Genomic DNA, 26,931 nt, shown 5'->3' with positions numbered 1-26,931 from the left:
GAGAGGTGGTCACAGAGCAGAGCGCTATACAGCAATGAAAAAGAACTGAGTTCGGCCACACTTGGCACCGCAGACGAATCCCACGACAGGCTGAGACAAAGAAGCTGGAGAGGAAGGAAAGTGTGTAATGCCATTCACAGGAAGTTCAAAAACAGACAAAAGGACACCATCTTGTGGGAAGTCAGGGCGGAGGTCTCCCTGGGGAGAAGCGGGGAGGAGGGACCGAGCGAAGACACCAGGAGAGTCTCCAGGTGCAGGTGACACGGTACTTCCGGAGCCCAGCGGCGGCCACACAGCGGAGTTCGCTCCGGGGTACTTCCCGGGGCCGTGCTACACTTCAGATGCGTACACATTTTGGCACATGCTTTACTTCGATTTTTACTTCAATTTTATCGCCCCCAGTGTGGGCAAAAGTTGCTAATTGTTTACTTTGCTAAGTAATTTCAATTCTACTTTACAAACGAAAGAACATCTGAATACCAAAAAGCTCTTGAAGAAAAATGCCAGAGGAAAGGAGTCTGCTGAGTAAATTCATCTTTATGAAAGCACGAAAACGAGGCTTTAAACCCATCTATATGCCTACAGCTTCCCAATTTTCATCTCCAGTCCAGTCCTGGCGCCCAGTCTTGGCTTGTGTCCCAATGACATTCCCACTGCCCCCACGCGAGGGAGGTCTCAACCCCAACATGGTCAAACCCGACCATCTGCCCCAGATCTGCTCTCGCCATCCATGTCGACGGGATCTTCACCCTCCGAGGGTTCCGACCGAAAACCCTGGAGTAGCACCTGGCCCCTCTCATCACCTGCTTGCAGGCTCTCAGGAAATTCTAGGGACTTTCCCTTCCAAATGCACCCAGAATCCAGCCATTCCTCACCACTCCCCCTGCCACTACCCTGGCTGACATTATGACTATGGTGTGCGCGCGCATGTGTGTGTGTGTTCATGCACACGTGTATACACACACACATGAACCAGAGGGATTCTCTTGGTTTTTAGATATTTTTCAATGGGCGGGGAGGGGCAGAGGGAGAAGGAGAGAGAGACAGAGTCTCAACCAGACTCCCGGTGCTCAGTGTAGAACCCAACTTGGGGCTCCATCTCACGACTCTGAGATCATGACCTGAGCCAAAGGCAGGAGTTGGAGGCTCAACTGACTGAGCCCCCAGGTTCCTCCAAGGTGACTCTTTGAACAGTGGAACTCAAGAAGTCACTCTTCTGCTCAAACCCGAAGTCCTGCCCAGTGGCCAAGGAGTCCTTATCTTCATGCTCATCTCCCATGACCCCCGCCACCCCACCGCCCCTACAGCACACCGGGAGACTCTCGCCTTCCGGCCTCTGCAGGAGCTACGGCTTCCCAGCACACCGCACAGCACACTCACCGGTCTGCTGCTGACCTTGCTCACCGGTCTGCTGCTGACCTTGCTCAGATGGCACCTTCCCAACCAGGCCTCCTCAGCCGGCCCTCCACCTCACCCTCCTCCCCTGAACTCCCAGTCCGCTTCCATTTTCTGCTTTTCCTTTCGTCCCCAGGATCGTCTTCCAGCCTACTACCTCATTTACCGCCCATGTCTATTTCCGATCTCTAGCTCTCCTACTAAAATACAAGCCCCAGGAAAGAGGTCATGGTGTACGAGTGCTCGTTTGCACGTTCCAAGCAGCTACCAGAGCGTCTGGAGCATTCCATGCTCTGTAAGCATCCGTTCAGGGGCTACACTTGTGATGCTGCCCTTGGGCTTCCCTCCTGTGGCAGCTGGACACTGGAAAGCAGTCAGAAGTTCCACCTCATTTGTGGCTCCTGGAAAGAGCGCAGAGGTTGGATATGCACAGTGTGCAATCTCTGTGCCACACACTGTTCCAGGTACTAAGGATACACAGTGGACAAGACAGGAAAAGGTTGCTCCTCACCGGCTCACTTTTTGGTGGCAGGAAAGAAACAAACAACATCAAGGAGGTGATGTCGCGGGGCCGGGAGAATGGAGCTATGCAGACAGGCTAGAGCTTGATGCGGGGGGGGGGGGGGGGGGGGGGGGGGGGGGGGGGGGGGGGGGGGGGGCAGGTTAGCTGGGTGGTCACACAAGGCTGCTCCGATGTCCAAGTGAAAGAAGCAGCTGGATGTACAGTGATGGGAGGAGAGACCCGGAGAACATTCTAGAAGTGATGGGAAACTAGGGAAGGTTTTCAAACTCTCTTCTGAAAACACACGGAAAGTGGGCACGCGTGGAAGCAAGGAGACAGAGGAGCTGTGACAGGACAGGTATCGGGCGGCGGTGCAAGAAAGTCACAAGCAGCTAGCAGCTACTTCAAGTGAACCCTATGCGTGTCTCACATGTGCATGTGAGGACACACACACACCCACACACACACACACTCTTCAAGGGAGCTAGAAACCTGGCTAATCTTGGCATTGAGAGAACTCTTTTCACGGAATCAAATAAAAACCAAAACCAGTTTCTCCCCGCTCAAAATCGTTGTATGGCTACCTACCCCTCCCAAGCTCCACCCATGCCGTGCACAGCTGTACGTACGCTCACCCCACCTCTGGGTCTCCTCTCCCTTCACCCCAGCACGAAGGCCTCTTGCTGTGCGCCCCCATCCCCAGCATGCCACGTTCCCTCCAGCCTCAGGACTCCTGCACATACCATGGCTGAAATTTCACACACATTTGTGTGATCTGATTAATGTCGGTCCCCTCTACCATTTTGTGATCAAAAAGACACAGACCCTATGTTCTGTTGGCTCCCGTATGTAGCACCTGGCATACAGAAGTGCCGAATGGTGAATAAAGGGCTACTGAGAGCAGTCTTTGAACACCCACTATCTTCTCTAAGCAGTGTGGTAAGGTACAGCCCCTCCCTCCCAGCACTCAGAGTCCCCATAAGGATCAAAGTCGAAGACGCATAAGACATTCAGAAAATACCAGAACATAATCACAGCTGACACCTGCTGCCTGGAAGCCCATCTTGCTTCAGGCAAACGTCAGCCTGGAGAGACGACTTCGTGTCCACCACACGCGGTTCTGGGGGGCTCTCTCTGCAAGCGTCTGTTCAGGGGCTACACTTGGGATGCTGGAATCCTACTCTCCCGCATCAGAAGAGAGAAGCTCATGAGCAAAGCGGAGCCAGGAACCTCGCTCCTGGAAACCTTCCTCTGACCCGCAGGCAGCAAGATTCAAAAAGGACAGGGATGGACACCCCCTTCCTGGGAAAGCCTCGGAGACCCTGCTGTGTGGGTCTTCTTCCCGAGGTCCCCTTCCCTGAGTGCTGCCCTGCTGCCAGGCTTTTTCAAAGCTGGGTTCTTCATCTCCCCTTTGATTCTCTGAAATTTCCTCTGCACTTCTGTTTCCATCCAGAATGAGTCTGTATTGTTAACAAACAATATATATCCCCTCATCAGAGCAACGAGGAAGCACTAGGCACTGACCTCACTTCCCAGATTCTCTCCTCCCTTCACCAGTAACAGCCACCAGATCAGAGGAGGTGCAGCCAAGGTAGAAATTTGACAAGGAGGAAGGCAAGCTCGGGGTGCACAGCGAAGGCCCTGGGGGCTGAGTGGGGAAGGAGGAAGGAACCTAGAGACACCTGCGTTCCACCAGGGGCCATGGAGGACACTCACGGGGCTTAGGTGTATTTTTTTTTTTTTTTTGGCCTTTCTGGGTCCCTTCTTTGATAAAAATAAAAAAAAATTATAGTTTATGACTATTGCTATTTGGAGACAAATATACTAATATTTTAATACATAATATTATACGTGAAAACATTTTTGCTGGCCTAAAGTGCATTTTTTTTTCCCTTCTGACTTTAAAAGAAATTGAAACAATTTTCTAAGCCCCCAAAAGGACTGCTGACCCTGGGTTCCATACATGGTCCTCCCAAGGTGTTGCTGAGGCTCATCTGGTTCTACCACAGGGAAAAATGCCGGCTGTGACAGAGAGCTACCTACACCTGGACGGACGGGTGTGTTTAGGTATTTAAACACACACACACACACACACATATATACATCTGTGCATCTGTATATAATCACACATATACACACCATTGTGTTTTGTATTCATGTGTCCCAAATGCCCACAAAGTTAGCAGCTTAAGCAACACCCATTCATCATCTCCGGGTTCTGGGAGTCAGAGGACAGGGACAGTGCGATGTCCCTGCTCCCAAGGATGCACTCAGAGGACATCAGCCTGGCTGTGTCCTCACCCAAAGCGTCTGAGGAAGAATCTGCTTCCCAGTGCACTCAAGTGCTCGGCAGGCAGGATCTGTCTCCTTGTAGCTGTATGGCTGAGGTCCCCACTTTCTTGCCACCTGCCATCCGGGGCTCGCTCTCTGCTCTCTGGGCCGCCCTCTGGTCCTCATGTGTCTCTCGTTAACATGGATGTTTAGTTTTTCAAGGTCAGCAGGAGAATCTCTCCCAAGTCACTAAGACAGGGTTATGTAACACCACGTGATCACAGAGTGACGAGACCTAATCAAGAGAGTGACGTCCCATGCTACTGCCAGGTGCCGCCAGCCAGGAGGTGGGACTCCTGGGGTCACCTCGGAATTCTGCCCACCACGAGATCTTCAGCAAACAGCTGAAGCTGTATTGCCTTGCTCTATACTGGGCGCTGTTCTGGAGAATTCTTGCAAGTTCTAACACTTCTGACGAGGATGGTAACATATTATCCCCACGTTCTGGTTGACGAAATGGACACTCAGGAGGGCTGGGTAGCTTGTGAGGCACATCGTCCAGAGGGACATCCCTGTGATTACAGGAGGGGGGTGGTGAGACTTCCAAGGATGAATAGTTTCCTTGTCATTTTTGGTGTCCTTGTAATTTTTTCAATCTTACCAGATTGGTGCCCCTTCCCCAGGACCAAGTGGCAAACAAGCAAGTCTTGAAATTCAGCCAATATACCCATGGTTGTTACAAACCCTAGTGTGCTGGTTCCCAAGGTTTAGTGTACATGGGATTCACCAGGAGGGCTCGGCCCTCCCCCAGGGTTTCTGGTTCAGCAGGCCTGAGGCGGGGCCCAAGAATGCGCATTTCTAACCAGGTCCTCAGTGACGCAGATCTGGGACTGACTTTGACAACCACTGCACAAGAATAATGATTCCCAAACCTGAGGCAGGGGCTCCTCGGGGTTCTTACTGAATGGATTACACGGGCCGGCAACAAGACCCCTTCATCAGAACCTCCTGGGCCGAACCGTGAGTCTACACTTTCAACAAGCTTCCCCAGGGAGTATGTAACATGGAAGTTAGGAAACCACTCTGAAAAGGATCATCACCCCCAAGCTGTCTTGCTTGGCCAAAGTAGGCTGAAATTGGTGATGTTTAGGAAGCCTAGCCAAGAGGACAGCTGGGAGCAGCAGTGGCTCTCACCTCCCTGGAAGCCAGCAGAACGCCCGCCGAACCAACGAGTCAGCGAGACCCACCACGTCCCACCCAGAACACTCCTTCTGTTTCTACACCAGTGGCTCCTCCCTGCTCACTTGCTCAGATCCTCCCGCGTTCCCAGTGCCTGTGTACACGGCAGGCAAGGAGTGGGCGTTCTGCCTCTTGTGTGCGTCCTACAAGCCCTTCTCACGGGTCTCCCGTCAACACTGCAGGAGTTCCAGGACCCTCACCCCAGCCCCCCATCATCAGCAGGAAGGTAAGGGGGGGGGGACTCCAACGCCATCAGAGGCCACTTCTTCCCAGGGGGCTCTTCCGACACAGCTCTTGGGCTCAGCTCACCTTCTCCCTTGGCTTCTGTGGGATGCCCAGCCGTACATAAATCTTGGGTGGAATGATGGTATTTGCGTTGGACAGGACTTCTTTGTGACAGATACGGAAACTCAGTCAACCCTGAATCAATTTTACTCTCCAACTTTGTTTTTTTCAAGTCCTCATTTCCCCTTTATGCAAGAGGCTGTCCCAGGGGGTGTTAACCCTTGCTCCCTCCCCCGTGTCAGCCTCGCTCCTCTGGCCCCTGAACAGCTCGGCCCTGGCCCTGGAAGCTGAGGGGGGTGTTCACACCCGGAGGGTAGTAAATGGCACTTGTCTGTCCTGCCAAGCGGCAAACAGCTTCTTGCGGCCTCTTATCGAAAGTGCGCACTCGCCCCACAGACTGGATAAAATGCCAGCTCCACAGGCGCCAAATCAGCCCCGATAAACCCGAGTTTATTATTTTTTTTTAAAGATTCTACTCATTTAAGATGGAGAGAGAAAAAGAATGAGACAGCAAGAGCAGAAGAGCAGGGAGAGGGAGGAGCGGACCCCCAGATGAGCAGGAGCCCGACACGGGGCTCGATCCCAGGATGCTGGGACCATGACCTGAGCTGAAGGCAGACACTTAACCGACGGAGCCACCCAGGCGCCCCAAACCAGTTTCAATGAGGAACTGCAACAGGCTCCTCGAGACAGGGAGGGAGGAGCAGAATTCTCTTCTGACCTAAGCGAACGGAAGTTCCAGGTGCTCCCCAAGACAGGACGATATCTGTGCGCTGAGTGTGGGGGCTGCACCGGGAAAAGCCCGAACCCCAGGAGCTCCGCTCAGATGCTCCCCGTGGCTCAGCGACAGCCAGTCTCGGGTGCGTGAGCCCTTGCACGCACGTGGATACAATCCTCACGGTTCCAACCTTACAGAAATGCTCGCCCCGTTTTACAGAAAAGCCTGTGGTTCTGGGAGATGAGAAACAGCAACAATGGGAACGAAAATAACCCACCCAAGTCACGCGATCAATAAAAAGCACAGCACAGTTTGAACCCAAATCTGACAGCAAACCCTTGCCTTTAAGTGTCTCCTTGTGGAATCACCTAGAAGGGACCTCTGAGGGTCCAAACCCAACACTCACCTCCTACAGACAACCTTCTTCACCGGTCACTTCCCTCCGGCAAAGCGATGTCATGCGTTACAGGGTTTGGGATTTGAGGACACAGCTTTTTACTCAAAATGTTTCTGCCTGGGCCTCCACGTGGTGGATGTCACGGGCTGGATTATAAAATGAGATTTCCAAAATGGTAGAATTATTATAGTCCCTGAGAGAAATGATGTTCTCATTGGTATCCGGAAGCAGCACTCCAAAACTCTGGCCATGAAGGACTGTAATCTCCTCCCCTACAGACCTCCTCTCGTCCTGGAAGAGCCCCAGACGCCTACTGGCACTTAGCGCGCACTTAAAGCGGCCCGTCCAAATGCCCGTCTGCGCCTCCCACTGCACAGGGGTGAGGCTGATGACCCCTGTCTGTGTTTAAACGAGGGCTCCAGGCACCTGGACATGGGAGATGAATTCTCTAAAGCCGGTCCGGAGAACAGGGGCCTCCCCCTGAGACATTTCCATCTCCACCATGTCCACCCCCCTTTCTCATAGGTTTTAGCTCAGGCTGACTATTCCGGGAAGGCTGGCAGAAGCGTTCCCCTCCCCTCATAAATGCTTCATTAGTCCCACTACATTTTCAAAGTAGGCTTTAATCATAAGAAGCCAAAAAAGACTTTTTATCCTGAAGAGGCCCAAGTACAGAATATCGATTTGTTGTTCTCTGAAGAAAATGGGGGGGGGGGCAACAGGTGGGCCCTAAAGCAGAGGGCGGGGGGCAAGGAGATCCCTGACCGCACGGGACCGACGCAGCAGGTTCTCCCTCCTTTACAACCCTCTCAACCTCCCAGCCTAGCCTCTGCTCACCCCCTCACCACCTGCACGGAGATCTATACCTCGCCTCCTTCTCCTGCTGCTGCCCCTGACGGAGGCACACAGCCTTCCGTGCGCTTACAGCTCTTTTAATTTCCAGACATCCTAGGAGGGAGAGAGACCTGAATAAAGAGTCCTTAACTGAAATCACTCGAAAGCTGTCCAGACTGCCCTCTCTCTGACGGACACAATACTGTGTCATTGCAGAAGGACCAGCACAGTTCAACGGTGTGTCAACCCATCCCAAACTCAAGGTGGGCACGCGGATTCTCAGTCACCTGTGTGTGCACTCCAAACTTTCCCACCGCGCTCCACCCAGGGGCCCATCTCTTCTTCTGCAGAGAGATCTCAGAGGACAAGGGAGCACCTCCCTGCTCTGCTGAATTGGTAGGTGTCATCCGTTTACAGGTCCCAAAAAACCGAGACAGGCACAACCTCACTTGGCAGATGAAGGCAGCCCGAGCAGTGGCCTCGTGCCTTCTCTTTCTGGTCTTAAAAGGCACGTGTTTGTTTTATGTTCTCCTCTAGCTCAGGCAAGTCCTTAGCCGCTCTGGCGTTATGCTGTCTGAGGCGAGCATCGGTCCCATAACCATGGATTTCTGCACACACACACATTCTGCAACTCAGCATCCCAGCTCAGAGCCCGTCTCACCGCTCGAGAGGTTTATGAGCCCTGAAAGTGAAGTACAGACCCCATGATTCTTTAGCAGACCAAGGGACGAGATCATCGCAGAGATCTTATGCCATGCTGGGCTCATTTATCAGAGATCAACCGAGAAAAGCAGTGAAGGCTCTGCTGGCTGCCTTCTGGCCTCAACATGGCTCCAAGGTTCTAATCCTAAGCGCCAGTGGCCACAAAGGAACTTCTGTTTAAATCAGGGACAACCAGGGTGGTACCACCTGACAAACTGGATTTTTAATGAACACTCAATGCTCAGGGGAATGAGTGATTCCAGCTAGAGCTTTCTTAGCCACAGTGTCCTCAGGCCAGAGAGCTAAACCGGGGCACACAGCCATCGGCTTTGTGCAAGAAAGCATGTACTCCTTTGACACCCTCTGACTTTCTCATGACCTTTCTCTTCGCCCTCAAAGGCAAGTGGCTGGTCCTTCATGCTACAGCAGGCAAGAGGGTCTGTCTAGGCCACAAGACAACACGCCTATCAGGCCTGTGATTCACTGGCAGGCCAGCCTTCTGAACTACCCACGTTCCAGGCTCCCTGATGGACCTAAAAATAAACTCTGTCTTCACATAAAACAAAGTCTTGGAATTCTGTTTCAAGCAGAAAAATCGACCAACTGCTAAAATGTGGCCGGGCCTCTCTTTAATCCAAATTATTCAATTTCTGCAGGCCAGCTGAGAACAAAGGCGCCCTGCCTGCTCCTCTCTCTTCTCTTGCTGCTCATGCATACTATAAATTCTGCATGGACATCACCTTCTGCAGATCCCATGGATTCTCTCTGAGAATGTAGTTGAGGGGGAGCTTATTCTCATCTTCTCCATGAACTACACAATCTTAAATCCCAACCACCCCCACCCCCACCCCCAGCATCAGCAGGAGACCCACCACCAAAGTAAAAAAAAAAAAAAAAAAAAAAAGTTACAGTTGAAGGAGATGTTACTCTTGACTCTTGACTCCCTTCAGAAACTTCTCACCAGAAGACCAAGATTTCACCAGACTAATTTGGCCTCATGCCTCCCAGAAAATGATCTGAAACTGGGTGAGGACATGACTGGGCCTGGAGCCCTGGGCTGGGGTCTTCTCTGCCAGTCCTACTGATTTTTTTTTTTTTTAAGATTTTATTTATTTGACAGACAGAGATCACAAGTAGAGATCACAGACAGAGATCACAAGAGAGACAGGCAGGCAGAGAGAGAGGAGGAAGCAGGCTCCCTGCAGAGCAGAGAGACCGATGTGGGGCTCGATCCCAGGACCCTGGGATCATGACCTGAGCCAAAGGCAGAGGCTTTAACCCACTGAGCCACCCAGGCACCCCCAGTCCTACTGGTTTAAAACTAACTTTAGATCCTAGACCCCAACCTGCCAAGCTCCTGGCACAGCTCCTGGGGTGGGGGTGGGGGGTGTTCGCGAGGGGTCACTCGGTCTCCACGTGAAGAGACATTGCCAGTAGATCCTAATACTGGTAGGAGAGACACAAAGCACATTTCCAGCCTTCAGTAGAACTTTAGACCTGGAGGAGGTGCCCGGTGGTTCTAGAAAGTTCCACTTCATGATGGAGATGACCTCACCAGGGAAGAGAAGGAGGGAATTGCAGGTGTGAAAACACTTTCCATCAAGGTTTCAGCCACTCCCTGAGGACAGGACATTACTTCAAGACAGGGAGGAACAAAAACTACCCACAAAGGGTATTTCTTCCCTCTGAGCTGATGGAGCCCGGAAGCCACCACTGACAACTCCATATTATTACCTAAGGGCACAGGTGATTTCACTTTGCAGTGGCCCTCACACAGCCAATGAGTTTCAGTTTCCAAAGAGTCACAAAAAGCACAACATAATGTCTTGGTCAGCTTGTCTATCCCCAGGAATGAGGATTGGCACTGAGAACATTTTCAGGAATGCATTCTGTCTCTCCTATGACTGGGGCCAATGGCTGCAGAGGAGTCCTACTCTACAGAATGGTCAGTTCTGGTCCTGCCCCTTGCTCTGGCTTTGGTGATGCCCAGCTGGCTTGGAGTCAGTTCCCGAGATACTCTGGGGCAAACATCTGCCCCATTCCTAAAGCAAAGGGAACAATGAGGAACAGAATCAAAGTCTAGAACTGGGTGTCAGAATGGAAGATGCTATGGGGCAAGGAGGAGCAGAAACTGAGACCAATCACACACATGTGAAAGCCAAGGGGCAAAGTTAGCAATGGGCCAAAGCCACCAGAATCTAGAAAGAGGTGAGTCAGCAGAGCTAAGGCCAGTCCAACTGTTCCAGACAGCAGTGTCCTGTTAGCATGAGATAAGGCCAGGCTTTTGCCCCACGGGGCTTCAGCAAGTCTCTCCCAGGAACAAGTCAGCACCTACAGCTCGCATCTTCACGCCCTGGCCCTCTGAGGAGCAGCCCACCATGCGGGTTGTGCATTTCTCTCTCCAGCCTTAAGATTCTTTTGTCCTGGGAATATGGCAGACTGGGGGGGATGCCCCCCAACATTTGGAAATACAATGGGCATCCTTATAAATACAAAGCTGAGCTCTCAGAGGTAGAGGGATCCATGAGAGGTATGGCCCCTCCAAAAGATCTCTAGAATTTGTTCATGTTACATTGTTTGGAAAAAGGGTCTCCACAGACATGATGATGTTAAGGATCTTGAGGGAAGAGACTATTCTTATTATCCAAGTGGCCTCTAAATGCAATCACAAGTGTCCTTAGAAGAGAGGGACAGAGGGAGGTCACACACACAGAGAAGGAGGCATGTAACCACGGGGAAGTTAATGGAGGGATGGGGCCCCAGGGGAGGAATGCCGACAGCCACTGGAGCGAGAAGGGGCAAGGAAGCTATTCTCCCCCAGAGGCTGCACGGAGCACACCCTGGAAACACCTCGATTTCAGACCAGTGACCCTGATTTCAGACTTCTGGCCTCAAGAACAGTGAGGAAACAGAAGCGTGTTGTTTTCAACCAAGTTTACAGTAATTTGTTACAGTAGCCAAGGGAAACTAACATACCCACAAAACGATCTAACAAAGAAATACAAAATTGAAAACCAGAGTGATAACACATACTCACACCCAGGTTGCTTGGAGGCATGTGCTGGTCTCATAAAATGGGTGCTGGAGTTCTACTGGCACACGGGGCAGGTAACAAGGTCTTAGGTTATGCTGGGTAGAGGAGCCAGAACTACCCTTCATATATGCACACATGCACACACATACAGGCATACATTCACAGGCGTGGACACACTCGTTCATGTGCGTTTGCGCGCGCGCACACACACACACACACTCCAGCTGCCTGAGAGAGCTTTGCCATCAGGAAAAGAGGGGAGTAGGAGAAGAGTCATGCACACAAGCAAAAGGTTGTAGGGTCTGAGTCCTGGATTGAGCAGGGCAAGAGACCAATCTTCCTTAGCCGCTCGGTACCCCAAGCTTGCCCTCAAATGGGTTTGGGTTCAAATATATGCTTTTCAGAGCTTGAGGAAATCCCCAGCTCAGAATTTCACACTGCCCACGGTCATGGGATCACACAATAAAGCCCCAAACATAAGCTCAAAATCCCAACTTACAAAGCACGTGGGGTAATAAGCTATCCTGGACGTAAGTCAACAGAAAAACAGAACTGAATACAGAATTGCCAGAAACGGATTATGAAACTCCTTTCTCAGATAAATGTGATTCTCCATAGTTAAGCAGCTTAAATAGAAGATACGATCGAGAGCAGGGCAGTTAGCAGAGGACTTTAAAAAGAAAAAGAATACCTGGAAGATTAAAAAATATCTCAAATAGATCTTCTAAAGGTTTAAAAAAATTTAAAGATATTAAGTGGCAAACCTGGTTGCCCAGGTTAAGCTAAAGATCAGACGCAGCCAGAAAGAAAATTAATCAGCCAGAAGGTAGTTGTTAAAGACATTGTCCAGCATGCAGCAGAAAGACAAAGACAGAGAATATGAAACACAGTTCCGACTGAGAAGTCCAAGGCAGGTTACGGGGGCATTTCTAAAGGAGGCAATAGGAATAGTGAGAGAAACTATTCAGAGAAATTACCTGGCTTAACATTTTCCAGAACAGAGACACCGATCCTCAGACCTGAGAAGCTCAAAGCCAAACAGGGCACATGACATTAGGTCCACTCCCAGACACACTACAGTGAAACGACAAAGCTTCCAAGATAAAGATTTTAAAAGCAAATCCACAAAAAGGCAGATCGCCTCCAGAGAAATGACTTCAAGAGAAACAGAAGCTGACAGCAACAATAGAAGACAGGAATATCCTACCCAAATGCTGAGAGAAAAATAAGTCAACCTAGAAACCTCTATCCTGTAGATCTCATTCTGGACAAAGGAAACTCAAAATCATGGAGACCTTTCTATGGAGTCCTTTCTGTGGCTGGTCCCAGTCTCCACTGCAGACTGGTCCCAACCATTTATGAACATCTCAGCCGCCCCTGCCTGGTTTCTAGACTCCAACTCTCCATAGCCTGGATCTCTGCCTCCAGTACCGCAGGAAGTGTGAGGGGTCTTTTCCTATTTTCTTTTTCACCTGTCTCAGTGCTGTGGACTTCCTCCATGCTGACCAAGGTGTGTGCTGGCTTCCAACATCTCAGGCACATCCCAGCTCTACCTCCCGCCTCCCCATCCTCTGCTCTTCTGGCCAAACCAAAGTCCAGTCCGTCCACCCAGCCCTGGGGACAACTGCGTCAGCAGGAGTGCTGATCAGGTGGTGGACCTTGCCTTGTCCCCATGTAGACCTCGCTGCCTTCCCATGGCTTTCTGGGTCTCCCGCAGCCCCAAGAGGTGGCCCACTTGTTTCTTCTAAGCCCTTCCTACTAACCTGTCACTCTCGTGCTGCTGCCTGTGGCTGCAGTCACCCCGGAGATGCACAGGGACCCACCGCTTAACTGCCTTCTTCGATTTACTTCTCACTTAGGAATCAAGGCCAAGACTCGGGCCTTTTCAAGAAGCTGGGAGCACTTGTCTCCCTCCCAAGAACTGGTCTCTCCGAGTGACATGGCCCCTCTCCTTCGCTGGATGGAGAGGGAAGGAAACCACCTCCTCGCTTCTGCCTTTCCCTTGTCCTCCAACCAGTCCTCTCTTCAGGTGTCCAGACTGGTCTTCACTCTAGGTAACTGCTAACGACTTCGAGGAGATTTTGAGTTTCGAGAAGTCCGAAGAGGCAAGGGGAGCCCGCCTGAGCACCTGGCTGCCCTCGGCTGCATCGTCTTCCTCAGACGGAAGCCAGCTGGACTGAGACTCGCTCTCGTGTTGGAGGCTGGAGCTCCCTCCTAGCAACAGTGACACCAGACCCTGTCAGTCAAAACAGAGGCAAGCACAGGCACGAGAGAGGATGGCTGATGTCGAGGACCAAGGGAAGCACAGTCACCTTTCCAGAAAAAGTCCAGACTGTGTCTGTTTCATCTAGGTTATGCCTAGGAGGAGAGATGAGATCGGAATTGGTCAAAGGAGCTGATGTCCAGAAGACACACATTTGTGAGACTGCAACAGACCAGCAAGGGTTTATTTGTCAAGGCCTAAATGCCACCACCACAAAAGGTGGGGGAGGGGACGACAACCTGAGAATCCTACTACCTCATACTTCCACATCCTCTACAGCAGGACGCTTCTCACCCCCAACCCCAAACATGCCATTGTCCGTGTTCAGTCCTCAAGGAGCTCTCTGCACTCCGGGGTTCCCCGGTGACCCGTGTGGAAACCTGCCTGCTTCTTTCTTGCCTCATGATGCCCACTGTGGGCAGGGCTTGTCTCAGGCGCCAGCCACTTCAGAGGGACACCGTCACGGAGGGCTGTGCTTTTTTTCCCTTCGGATTTTTTTTAAACCTACAACCATTCCATTTCATCTGGGAAGAGGTCGCGGGAAGCTTGTCTAGATGAGAGCCCTGCCCTCCGTTTAAATGGTCACCTTGCAGAGGGTCTGGAAACCATGTGGAGAATCACTCAGGAGTTTTACCGAAGCTGGTTCATCCACCCGAGGGCCTCGGGAGAGCCGCCGCCATGAAGCTGATCAAGTGAACGTGTCCAAGGACAAGTCTAAAGGCCAACTACGCCTTGGGCGAGAATAAGCACCTGCAGGTCTCTCTCCCTGGTGGGCTCTTGGGACGACCCAGGCCAGCTTCCAGCGGGAAGCCCACCAGTCACAGTCCCAGCACTTTCTGAGGAGAGAACCGAGGGTCAAGTGGGGTCTCTCACCTGCTCTCCCACAAACTGGCCACTTTCCTCCTTATTCAGCAATACCCACTCCCTCACGAAATCGAAGCTGTCCCCCTTGCCCTTCAGTGCTGCCATCAAGAGCCCAGAGCCCGCTCGGTGTCTGACCACCCAGGGCTTCTTGGAGGCGGTGCCCTAATGATCTGGCTCAGACCTCCCGTTTCATGGCGGCACCCACCTGCCCATTCTGGAACAGTAACAGCCTTGAGTCAAAAACTGGAATGCCCTGGTGCCTCAGGGCCACGTGCCTGCTATTTGCTCCCATTCCCCATCTGCTGCCAAGTCCTGTCCATGACTAAGATGAGGGAGAACACACCAGCCGCTCAAGTAAAGCATCGTCACTGCAACGCCCACGGCAGGCCATGTCCCACGCAAGCGCTCAGAAGCCCAGGCCCGGGTCAGCGCTTGCACCAGCGAGACCACAACGCTTGTGTAAAGGGATGTGGACGAGGATGCGGGTTGGGAGCTCTGCCTAAACGCCTTCATTTTAGTCAAGACCAGGCAAGGGAACAGGAGACCAGAAAGTGGGAATCCCACTGAAGCTGGAAGCAAACCAAAGACTGGAACGACAGACCTGTTAACGGGAGCTGAGGGCTTCGAGCGGACCCTGCACACTGGTGGCCCAGACGCTGGACACAGCTGTCCCAGTCTGACCCCCAGAATTCGAAGTCTTGCGTTTGGTTGACGCCCACTCAAAAACTAGGAGATTTTAGAGGAAGACCAGGACTCCAGGGTTCTCCTAGAGAATGAGATCTGGCAACAACCACAACACACCCCCCCAGTCATGCTGAGAATTGGCGTCCCATTCACCTGACCCGTCTGACCCTGTTCCAAACCGAATATGTGCTCCTTCTGCTGACTGTCCCTTAACCTTCAGCTACTTCCTCCAAGACCAGATGCTCCATGTTTTAAGTAACTTTTGAATTTTATTTATTCAGCTGCCCCTTATTAAGGCTGGCCATCTAATTTATCATGGAAGGGGGGGACACGCTTGTGAACGGAGGCAGGTGTAGTAATTATACCAGAAGACGGACATGAACTAGGCGTGGCCTAGGCCGGCCAGGTCCGATGAGGACCTTCTTTTAACACCTTTTGTGATTCATGGATGGCAATTTTCATGGATCTGGTGAGTCCTGGCCCTGGGGATGACAGATGTTGATTTGGGGGAATTATTATTATTTTTTTTAATCATAGTGATTAGCCAAGGGTAAAAAGAAGCAACTTTTTACTGGTCAGAATGACAAAACCACAAGGAATGTTTTAATTCCTGTTGTTATGAAACTCTGTCTCACTAGGCCAAATAGTGATGACGTGCTAATGACGGGCAGTAATAACGACAATTACAGACTCAATGTCCTCCTAAAATGCCCATGTTGGAATCCTAGTCCCCACGGTGATGGCATGTGGAGGCGGGGCTTGGGGAGGTGCTGAGGTCCTGAGGGTAGGATGGGTGCCCTTGGAAGAAGAGACCGGAGAGTTACAATGAGAAGGCAACCATCCACAAACCAGGGAATGGGCCCTCCCCGGACACCAGATCTGCTGACACCCTGATCGCAGATTTCCAGGCCTCCAGAACTGAGACGTACAGGTTTCTGTCTACGGTGCCGGTCTGCTGTATGGCGACAGCTGCTTGAACGAACGCAGCGCGCAAGTGTTTACGCATAATGCATGCTGTGGCAGGCACTGTCGTTCCTATCTGCTCACTGTCAGACCCACCACAGCCCTGTGAAGTAGGTAAACCACTATTTCCTTCTTATAGATGAGGACTCTATGGCACAGAGAGGTTAAGCAACTTGTCCAAGGTCACACAGCTAGTGAACAGGAGAACTGGGATTTGAACGCATGCAGTTGAGTTCCTAAGTCCATCCTAACAACCACATGGCCCTGCCTCTGACACACAGGTCTCTGGAGAACGAAGTCAACACCAGAGCACCTGCCACTTCTAACACGAGGGCCCGTGGGAGGACTGGGCTGCTCACAAGCCAGGACTCCTGTGCACGTGATCTATTCCGCTGTGATAAGCACCCAGCTTGTCCCTGTTGCCTTCCCCTGAGACACCACAGGCGGGAACTTCCTGAGGTCAAGGTCTGACACTGGGTGGGCAGGGGGAGAGGGGGAGTCACCGACAGCAGCTGCACCCTCGGGAGGCCGCCGGGACGCTGAGCCAACCCCGCGCGGGAGCGGAGGGTGGGAGACTGGGCTGGGAGGGAAGCTGAAGAGGGCAGTGGGCAGCTGGTGCCCGCCACACTGGCCTTCCCAGCAGCCAACAGCCTCTTCCCCTTCAAGAGCCGGGAGTCAAGAGTTCTCCACCTGATTGGCCCGAAGGACCCCTGGGATAAACTGTTCTCCCCACGATTCCACAGGCTAACTCGAGGGCCAGGAAGACGTAGCCTCGAGAAGGAGAATGAGCGTGGCGGCCAGTCCGCTTCGCCAGGCTCCGCTCACACCGCCGCACCGCAAGAACGGCCTCTCAGCAGGCGGCCGGCTCTCCCGGGAGGGACCAACACTTTGGCCGTGGTCTCACTGACAAGGACGACAAGGCTGCCGGTGCCATAGCAGGTTTGGAGGACGTGAAGAAGCCGTGATGAGAGTCCCCAACCTTGGGGCGCCTAGTGCCTAATACAGCAGGCGCAGACCAACAGGAGTCACACCACCACACAACGCATTGTGAATTACGGTGCAAGCGCAAGACAAAGGCCACGCCCCCTCCGAGCCACAAACACGTGGAGGGCGGACACTGTCTCCAAGAACTCTTGCTAAGGCAGAGGCCACGGCCATTCAGCAAACGTTCACTTGCCAGCCTCAGGGCTCAACATCCCCGAGAGGGATTCTCAAGGAGCGAGCAGGAGTAAGGAGAGACTTCGGACACGAACGGCTTCAATCCTGGCCCAACCACTGACTGCTTAAGAGAAACAAGTCCCTTTATGGGCCTCGGTCTCCTTATCAATAAAACGGGGATGACGTCCACTGGCCTCCAAGGATGTGAGAAGGAGGAAATGAGGGAACACGGGAGCACTGGGCGGGAAGACGAGCACGGACTAAACACCCGATCTAGTGTCAGCTACGCTGATGGTCAGCTGACCGCAGGCACCACCATAATCCCTGGTCCAGAAGGTCAGAACCTGCTGTTTGTTCCCATCGCAGAAACGGCCAGGCAAGGAACAGGTCCTAGACAGCCATCTCCTGGGGATCTAAAAGGAGACCTTAACACCGCGTTCCCATTCCCTCAGACGGAAACAGGCTCCTTGCTCTGCTTGTCTTCAGCTAGTCCACGTTTGCAAAAGCGCCCGGTGTGCTCAGCTCGCGGCAGATGGCAGAACTCCTAGTTCTCTCCTCTCCTGGTTATAAATACGGCAAGCGGCTTCCAAACACATATCGACTGCACATTCAGATAAATCCCTATAGGGTTCCAAAGGCAGGAAATGGGGTTCCTGTGGCAGCCTTCGGAAGGAACCAGGCAATAAAGTCAGAAGATGACCAGACTTTGGCTCCAGGCATCAGCCTGACTTATGAGACAGACAGACAGACAGATATGGCATACATTGGAGCTTCTACACGATCCTTAAGGAATGGTGCAGACGGGGAGCTTGTGGGGGGCTTCTGAGCGGCATCCAGGAGGGGCGCAAGAGAACAGCAGCCCAGCTGTGGAAGCCCATTCATCTTCCTGCTCCCTCCTGCTCCCTCCACAACTCCGCCCTCCTCCTGGAGCCCGGTGCCGTCACACAGCGTCAGGGGGATGTATTGGACAGAATGACCTCAGGCATTCTGGTCAAGGAAAACAGCCCTGCGGAAACGCTTGGCTCCCAGATAAGACAGGCTGAAAATGGACCTAGAGTGACACAAGGGAAGCTCAGCGCGCCCAAGCTTGGTACCACACACGAAGCCCACAGACTGTCCCCAGGAGCCACAGCCCACAGACTGTCAGGCCCAGGGCTCAGTCAAGAGCCTGCAGCAGAAACACAGCCAAACCCCAGGTCAGAGTGTCTCCCCCATCCAACACTTTGGGGACCAAGGAGGGGATGGGCAAGTGGAGTCACTCAGCTACGCGGAGACCAGCAGCACACCCGCTGAGTCTGCACGGCCCCTCCCTTCGGATTTCCCCCAGCATCTCCGTCAGGTGCTAGAGACAGCCCAAACCAGCGATGTGGAATGCAGTGAGGTCCCCAGCGACCGGCCTGGGAGTGTGGCCCTCAGCTCCCACCTGAAGGAAGTCAGGCAGGAGGAATGAAGAGTGGCAGCCTCCAGGCTAAGTCCTCTCCTACCTTTCTGCGCTACAAGAGGGCCCAGAGAAAAGGGGAGAAATTTGGGTTGGAGGTGAGAAACGGAAGAGAACGAACTGTAGGGCCAGCCTTCCTGAAGTGGGTGGAGGACCCCAGGGATGAAGCTGGGCAAGAGCATCAAAGCCAGCAAAAGGGCCAGAATGTCATTCTCTCCACTTCCTTGGGAAAGACAAGACACTTTGAAAAACAAAACAAAACAAAAACCTTTGCAGAAGCTTCAGGATTGCCCTTTTTGAGCACAGGTATTAGGGTCGCGCTGCCTGGGGTTAAAGTCCCAAGGCCACCCAACATCTAAACTCACCCGTTAAATAGGAAAGGCCCCGTCTGCCTGCAGGGTGGCCGTGAAGAGGAGCCCATCCAGCACACGTGCTACAGGTCTGGGAACACAGTGGGAACTATTCTTACTAGAGCTTTTGGACCTACTCTAAATGCTTCCTACTGTGCATAGTGAAGCGGGGTGAGGGTATCGGAGGAGGAATAAGAAAACCGAGGCACCGTGTAGTAGCAAAGGTGCCAGCAAGGAGGCATGGCTTGAGCCCTTCCACACTGTCCCACGCAAGTTCTATCTACCCCCAGTCTGTGCTACATATGTGGGTCTAGGGCAGGAATCAGCGCGCTTTATTCTGCAAAGGGCAAGACAGCAAATATTTTCATCTTTATGGGCAACATGGTCTCAGTAATAGTCTCATGCTTGACTCTACTGTCATAACACAAAAGCAGCCACAGATAAAATGAACATGAATGGATGTGGGTATGTACCAATAAAACTTTATTTACAAAAGCAAGGAGTGGGCCGCATTTGGCCCCAGGGCCATAGTTTGCCAACTCCTGGTCTAGGGTTTGGGGGCTCATCAAGTTCACACGGCCAATAAACAGCCAGCTCAAAAGAGCTGAATTGGGACTGAATGAGAAAGACTGCCACACTCTTTCTGTGGCCCTACCAGACCATCACAATCCTACTACCACAAACTGGGTCAGAGTTCTCATTGGCTGCACCCATGCCCAACTCTACCCTCGCTGCCAGGGTTCTACTGCTGCTCCCCTAAGTCTGATGGGCCCTTTTATGCTCCTCACCCCACCACCACATCACCAAACATCCTTGACTGCTCCATCTCTGAAGAATCAACTTCTTAAAAAAAAAAAATTTAAAAATTGAGAAAAAAAAAAAGAATCGACATGGGAGACTTACAGACCTTAAGAGATTAAGCCAAGTCATCTCTGGGGACCACATGCTTTAGTAGTTAAAGTTACAGGCTTGGGCGTCTAACTAGGGTTCACCTTCCCCTTTCGCTACTTCCTAGTGGATGAACGTGGGCACACAGACAACCTGAGTGTTTCCCTTGCCTGGAGAAAAGGGTTAGGATTTTTAAAAATTAAGATAATTTATGCAAGACTTACTGGAAGGATTATTGAAAACCAGAATTGTTAAAGAGTCACAGCATGCAGAATTCTCTTTTCCTCAATATGCTTTACATTTGCCAAGTAGACCATCCTCTCCTGGAGGAAGAGCATCTCTTATTGACTTGCTCTTCTAGAAACCGTGCAGAGGAAGCACAGAGCAGGTGCTCAGGGAAGGCTGCGGCTCACCGGGGAGCAGACGGGGTGGACAGAGTGGCGAGCCCCTGCGGCCGTGACGTCGGAGCATCTCATCGGTGATGCCAACTGACCCCCAAGTGACTGGCTAGAGAGGGTCCACATTTCCTCTCGGCCCCTTCCCCCTCCTAACCGAGTGAGCTCTTCTGACTTTAGCTTTTCTGGCTCCTACTCCTCTTCTCGTTTCTTCAGGGAGAGAATTCTCCCTTGAGACTGCGGACATCATTATCCCGTGTTGCGTTGCTCCCTTGACATAAAGGGGTTTGGGTTTGTTTTTTGTTTTTTGGTGGTTTTTTTTTTCTTTTTTTGTTTTTGTTTTTGTTTTTTCAAAGGAGACAGAGGATTTCACAGGGTGATTTAGGCCTAGGTGCCTCCAAAAGCTTCCAGAGTAAAGCCACAGGGGACAGCACCAAGGCACTTTGGAAATCCAATCTGCCTTCTCACAGTAACTTCAGAGAAGAAGAAAGGCGTGTGAAATCTGGGTCCAGGCAAGCTCCCAGGCCTCCTCCTCGTGTGGAAGGAGAGACCCGCAGCCATCACGGACCCAGTAATCCACAGATTCTCACCCTTCTGGACAAGTGAGAGTCCCGGTGCACGTGGAGGGAGAAGTCACGGTGCACGTGGAGTTCAACGCTTCGATACCCTCGAAGCGAGGGCAGCTGTGTTGCTCTCTGCAGTCAGGGGTGCCCGGCTGGCCCATGGAAGGACGTGTGCCCAGCACCCCCACATCCCACACTAATAAAGACTTGCCACTCACAGTGGTTCAAGGCTTTCCACGCACAGACTTAAACTCTGCAAGGACCCCAGGAAGTATATGTATCCCCCTTTCACAGATGAAGAAATGGAGACAGAGAAGTCACCCACCCGAGGTCACACAGCCCCGTAACCAGTGATGCTGGGGACACCTGGCGGTCTAGCTCCTGAACCCGCACTCACCCACCCCGCGAGCTGCCACCCTGTGCAGACACGCTCCGTCCCTAGACACCAGCTCCTCTGTTTCCTCCAGTGTGCTGGGACTTCAGAGCCCCCAGAAAGGAAGGTCTGTATAAATCAGGCCGCCCTGAGTCCAGTTCTCATTTTGCAGCTAAAGACAGATGGCCGGGGGGAAGCCGTGGGGTCTGCCATCACCACAGTCACGCAGCCACCTTGTGAAATTTCGCATCAACACTAACGCAGGCCTCCAGACTCCTCATACAGTGCTCTTCTCATCATCGTCCTGCCTCATACATGAAATGCACAATTAACCCTTGAACACCCAGGAAACCTCTGGAGAGCACATAGTCCTTTTCCCAACAGGAATGAACTCAGAAAGGAGGGAACTGGGCCAACACAAGGCCACCTGGAATCCTGCGGGACGCCAGCAGAACCGCAAGCACCTGTCCAGCAGCAGTCTGTGGATTCCAGCCCCGGGACCATGTGCACCAAGCCACACACCCTCACCTGGTTTTCCTTGTGACCGATGCACACCGGAGCAAGATGGCTGGCAGAGGGGGGGGGCTACAGCCCACCGCAAGTCTCCCCTCATGTAATACATGAGCCTTGAGAAGATAAAGTCCGGGGTGAAGAGCAACGGGGTCTCCCTGCGGCGAAACCAAGGGCTGGGAGAGGCTGCAGAGTGGACACGATCATGAGCAGCTAAGTTCCCCCAACGCCGGCTGGAGAGGCCCGGCTCGCACGCCTCCCTCGGCAGCAGAGAGGCAAGCTGACAGAAAATGACCAGTCTGGGATTGGCGCCTCCCCCCCCCAGAGAGGACCACAGCCACCGGATCATCAGACCCCTCCTGACGCACCCACGCTCATCCTCCAGGTAGCCACAGAGGAAAGAGATGACAAGACGAATGAGGGTCCTCAATGACCGAGCCCCAGTTCTGTCTGGTGGCACGTCCTAAAAACTTTAAAGTGAACATGCCAGGCAATCACATCACAGGCCATTTGAAGTTCACATTCTGAATGACATCCAGGGAGAGGCACGGCAGACAGACACAGGGGCCTCCGCTGCTGGGGTCCCTGGCTGGTGCCCTGCTCCCCACGCGACCCCCCTCCTACCTGCTTCCATGAGCTGGCACTGCTGACCAAAGACGTGGGAGAAGGTGACCGGGCCCGTGGCAGAACTGGATGGCGCCAGCGTGGGTTCCATGGCTCTCCTGGGGTCTTTGGTGTGGGTCATGTGGCAGCGTCCAGATCCTTCAGAGTGTCTGAGCCAAGGACGTTGTCACTGGCCCTGGAACCGCAGGTCTGAGGCTACCTGTCACTTCCAAGAAGGTGTCCCCCACTCCCAGAGTTTATAATGCTTCTTCCTCTTACCACTCACTCCGTGCAGCTTTTCTCGAACACCAAGCAAGTGAAAAATGAAACCCTCTATGGTCTAGCAGATCTTGCACACCCCAGAGTTAGACGCACAGGGAAACCGAAGTTTTGCCCGCCAGGAGTCCTTTCCTCGCGTCTGGGAGGGACGATGGGTACGCGGCCCCCTCTGCCTTCTTGGGCGCCACCTGGAAGGGGCAGAGCCTGCGGCGATGCTGCTCCTCCAGGGCAGGCTGGTGGGAGAGCTCCGGCCCGGCAGGTCCCCGCCAGCTGCAGGAAAAGCTCTGCCTGCTCCCTGCAGTGTCTCCTTGTGGCGAGGAGAGCAGGCAGCCGAGGCTGCTCCGGGCGCCCCGGGGACCTGGCCTCACCGGCTCCTGGCTCCCGCCACTGAGGCCCTGCGGTCTGCCCTCCTGGAGCCCGGGAGCCGCCGGCAGCGTGTGCGCGCCCCTGGGTGGCCGGATGCAGACGGGGAGAGCGCGGAGAGCGCGGGCGGCGGGCGGGCACAGCGCGGGCACTCTGCAGCTCTGGCGCGAGGTGTCCCCGGCTCGCGCATCCTTCACTCCCGACGCGTCTCCCTTGCCGCGGCCCCCTCCTCGCAGAGCTGTGGGGAGGAAAGCCAGACGCGGTTGAAGAGCTGCTCCGACCTACTGCAGCCCGCGCCCCCCACCCCGCCCACACCACCACCCCTTTCCGTGATGCAAAAGGGACGGTGCTTGGGAGATATTCTGGATGCGGAGGGAAGTGCTAACTCAGCCCAGCAGGTTCCTGGTGCTGTAACCTCTTCCTGCCCACAGCTCAGGACGTGCCAGAAACAGAGAGGAGAAGGCCAGCAACAAAATCCAGGAGCCAGAGGAGATGGCAAAACGTCACACACGCCCACGGCACCCCAGTGACTCAGACGTGGTTTGGGCGCCACACTTTCATCAACCCCGACCTCTTCTGGGCCCAGAACGATCAACCTGCTCCACCCCGAAGGGACAGTTCCCCTGGACAGGGGGCCGGGGAAGGAGGAATACTGCCCATCTGTCCACGACAGTAAGCGCTGCCGCAGTGGGGACCGCCTCTCTTTGCCACCCCGGCTGCGGATTGCCAGGGTGCTGACTTCTGACTTGAGAGACAGACAAACAGACACTGCGTCTTCTCCAGCCAGCGTTCTGGATACTCTTGGTGGGGATCTGGCTGCAGGGTAGGCAGGATGCTGGCAGCACAGCACCCACCAGGAGGGACAACGGGACACGGCACAGGGGCAGGCACAGCACCTGGGGAGGGTTTCAGCTGAAAAGTTCAAGATACAGGGAGTAAAGTTCCAACGGAGGCGCAGGCCCGAAAGGCTCTCAGATGGGAGCTTTTCCACTGGAGCTCTCTGCCAGCAAGTGCCACAGCTCAGCGCCGCCGGAGGGCTGTGTGGGATGGAGAAGGCGAGGCACAGGAGCCCTGCCAACCCTCCGGGAGCTCATGAGTCGGCTTCGTGTTCACACTCTAAGATAGCCTGGATGCCCGACTCACCCTTTTCGGGTACGGCGGAGGCTCCTCTCCAAGCCATGACATCACAGAACATCAGAGACCCTTCCCGCTGACCACTGGGGTCTAAGGCACTCAAGGAGGAGACCAGACTTCCCGAGAAGGGCAGAAACCCCACACAGGATGGGAGATTGGGTGGCTTCCCACAGCTGTGCGGCTCCGCGGGTTTTAATGCATCCTACCTGTGATGTCCTGTCCTGCCCCCACGAAAATCCCAGGTGGGCTGCCGGGACGAGGGATGACTAGGAGGAACACCAAAGATGTTTAGGGCTGTGAAAATCCTCTGTACGATGCTCTAAGGATGGATACGTGCCATTATATATCTGTCTAAACTCAGAGAGTCACGACAGCAAGCGTGAAGCCTCGGGTTCATCAGCTGAAGCAAATGCCCCAGTCTGGTGGGGGATGCTGATGAGGGAGGAGGCTGTGCACGAGGGGGTCTTTGGGAAAGCTCTGGGCCTTCCTCTTAATTTTGTTGTGAAACTAAAGCTGCTCTTTAAAAAAAAAAAAAAAAAAAATTATCTTTAAAAAAAAAATCCAAGCCTTTATACCCTAATTCAACCTGCAGAGGTTTTTCGTTTGGAAAACCACAGGCTCTCTTCCTCCCCCTCTGCGCACCTAGTCCACTGCTGATCCCCACTCCTGGGGGCTCCGTGTCGGAAATCTCCCACATCTCCCTTGCTCTCTAGCACCAGGCACCTGAGCTGCCTCCCGCTTCCTGAGACCATAAACAACACAGTAATGATGCCACCTAATGGCCAGTCCTCAGCATGTCACCCAAGTCGGGACTCGGAAAGAACAGAATCACTCTTAGTAGTTACACCAGGATAAGTGGCATCAACGGGGAGGGAGGGATCTGTGCAAGATCCCCCCGCCCCCACCCCCTGCTCCCTACCCTGGCGTGGAATTATCCAAAAACATATGCAAATCTGATTTCAGGAAATGGTGCCAAGTACTCGTCCAGAATGGCTCCCAAGGGCTGCACGCAGGGTCCCTCTTTCTCCCACCTTTACCGGTAACCACTGCTGGCAAAAATGAGGAAGCTGAGCAATCAAATGGTAAAAAGTCATACTTCGCCCTTTTGATTCGCTTTCCTTCATTACTAGGAAGGAAGCTGAGCACTCCTTGGAAAGCCTATTAACACTGAGGCTTCCTCTTCAGGAAATTTCCTGTTCACAGCCTCTACCCACTTGTCCCAACATTTTTCTCATTTCTGACTTTGCTGTTGATTCCCGTGACCTTGCTAGATAGTCATTTAGACCTTGCCGATATGTCCTGTAAGTCAGCTGACTAATAACTTCATGCAAGGTGTCTTTTCTCGGGCGAGAAATATTTCAGTTTAATGTGATCCAATTCATGGCTTCTTGGACTTACAGTTCATTTTGAGGGTCTTGCTTAAAACCTCCTTCCCTAAGGCGGCAAAATCAGCATCCTTTACAGCTTTACCTTTCACACACAGGCCTATCTGGAACCTACTTTTATATCTGGTATAAGGTAGGGTCCAGCTTTGTTTTTCTCAAGGCTGCGAACCGATCTTCCCAAAACCATCTTTTTCGCAATGTGTCCTCTCCTCACTGTGACCTCACCATCATCGATCAAGTTCCCGCACCCATGGGTCTCTTCCTAAGCTCCCTCCTGTTATGCTAGCTCCCTCCCATACTGTGCTGCCAATGGTAACATTTTAGATCAGTGACCAACATTTTTAAAAGCCCAGATTTCCGATTTTTCAAGACATGACAGATTTGATGGTGTTGAATCTGTGTGTCTCTTGTTAATAACCAGCTGGAGCAGCAGATACCTCTTTCTGTGGGATGCATGCCTTCCTATCACACCAAATCTAGTGTGCATTCATTTACAATACAAGCCGATCTCTCCTAGAGATGTGTTCAGGTGTTAAAAACACCTCCAATGATAAAAGTCAAAAGAAAACTACATTAGAGAAAACCTTTAGTGACTCTCAGGGTTTTTGTTACATCTGGGCTAATCAAGATCATTTATTATCTATTCGATACCTGGCATGATGCTAGCCACAGGCCGACGGAGGAGATGTGGGGCATGGAAAGGAGTGGAGGGGAGAAACGGGGAAGGTGGGAGAAGCAACACATAATCTGTTCAGACACGGTAAACACAGAGAATGATTAACTGAAACAGAAAAACATACCACACTATGAACTGAAGATCACAAAGGTCTTGCCATTCCAATACTAATAAGGGTTAACAGCTTCAGGAAAACCTTTAAGGGAGGGGGACTATGTCAACTGGATGTGAGAACAGAAGTGGGCTTTGCCTCAGTAGAAGGAAAAGACTGGGTCAAGCAAGTCATTTGGGCAACGCTCCTTTAAATGCTGTTATGCCGGAAGGTTCCAAAGGCCACTTAAGTCTCTTTAGATGAGGAAAGATAAAAATTCACTCTAATTCAAATCAATGGTCATAGGCATATTTTAAAAATCTCCCCTGATACTTTTTCAGACTTGAAACTGATCTGTCTCAGAGGGCTCCCTTGGCTTTGCGGAGACCTCATAGTCCCAGCGGAGTTAAAAACCAGTTCTCGGATGTTCAGGGCTCAACCCATCAGCCATTATGACCCATAGTTCCCAAAAGGTGAAGACCAGCATGGCCAGGCATCATAGACAGGTAGAGGCCAAGTGAAGGACAACCGAGGAAAAAGTGACCCTGAGCTCAGAGCAGCTTGTTTTATGATG

General features: G+C 52.7%; 1 protein-coding gene across 2 annotated transcripts in view; it reads right to left on the bottom strand.

Annotated features, from left to right (window-relative positions):
* The window catches only part of KAZN (kazrin, periplakin interacting protein), a 1,029,901-nt gene extending 1,006,565 nt beyond the window's left edge, over positions 1-23,336 (bottom strand). The window contains exon 1 of one of the 2 annotated variants that reach the window (XM_059376185.1): positions 22,451-23,336. In XM_059376185.1, the coding sequence (XP_059232168.1) occupies positions 22,451-22,571 (121 nt within the window). In that variant the 5' untranslated portion in view covers positions 22,572-23,336. The remainder of the gene's footprint in view (positions 1-22,450) is intronic. The other variant, XM_059376188.1, reaches the window with a different exon arrangement.
* Positions 23,337-26,931: the final 3,595 nt, after the last annotated feature.

This window comes from Mustela nigripes, chromosome 14 (genome assembly GCF_022355385.1).
Source record: "Mustela nigripes isolate SB6536 chromosome 14, MUSNIG.SB6536, whole genome shotgun sequence".
In the NCBI taxonomy this organism is placed as follows: domain Eukaryota; kingdom Metazoa; phylum Chordata; class Mammalia; order Carnivora; family Mustelidae; genus Mustela; species Mustela nigripes.
Note: the sequence above shows the minus strand (reverse complement) of the source record. Positions and strands in the feature narration are given on the sequence as shown.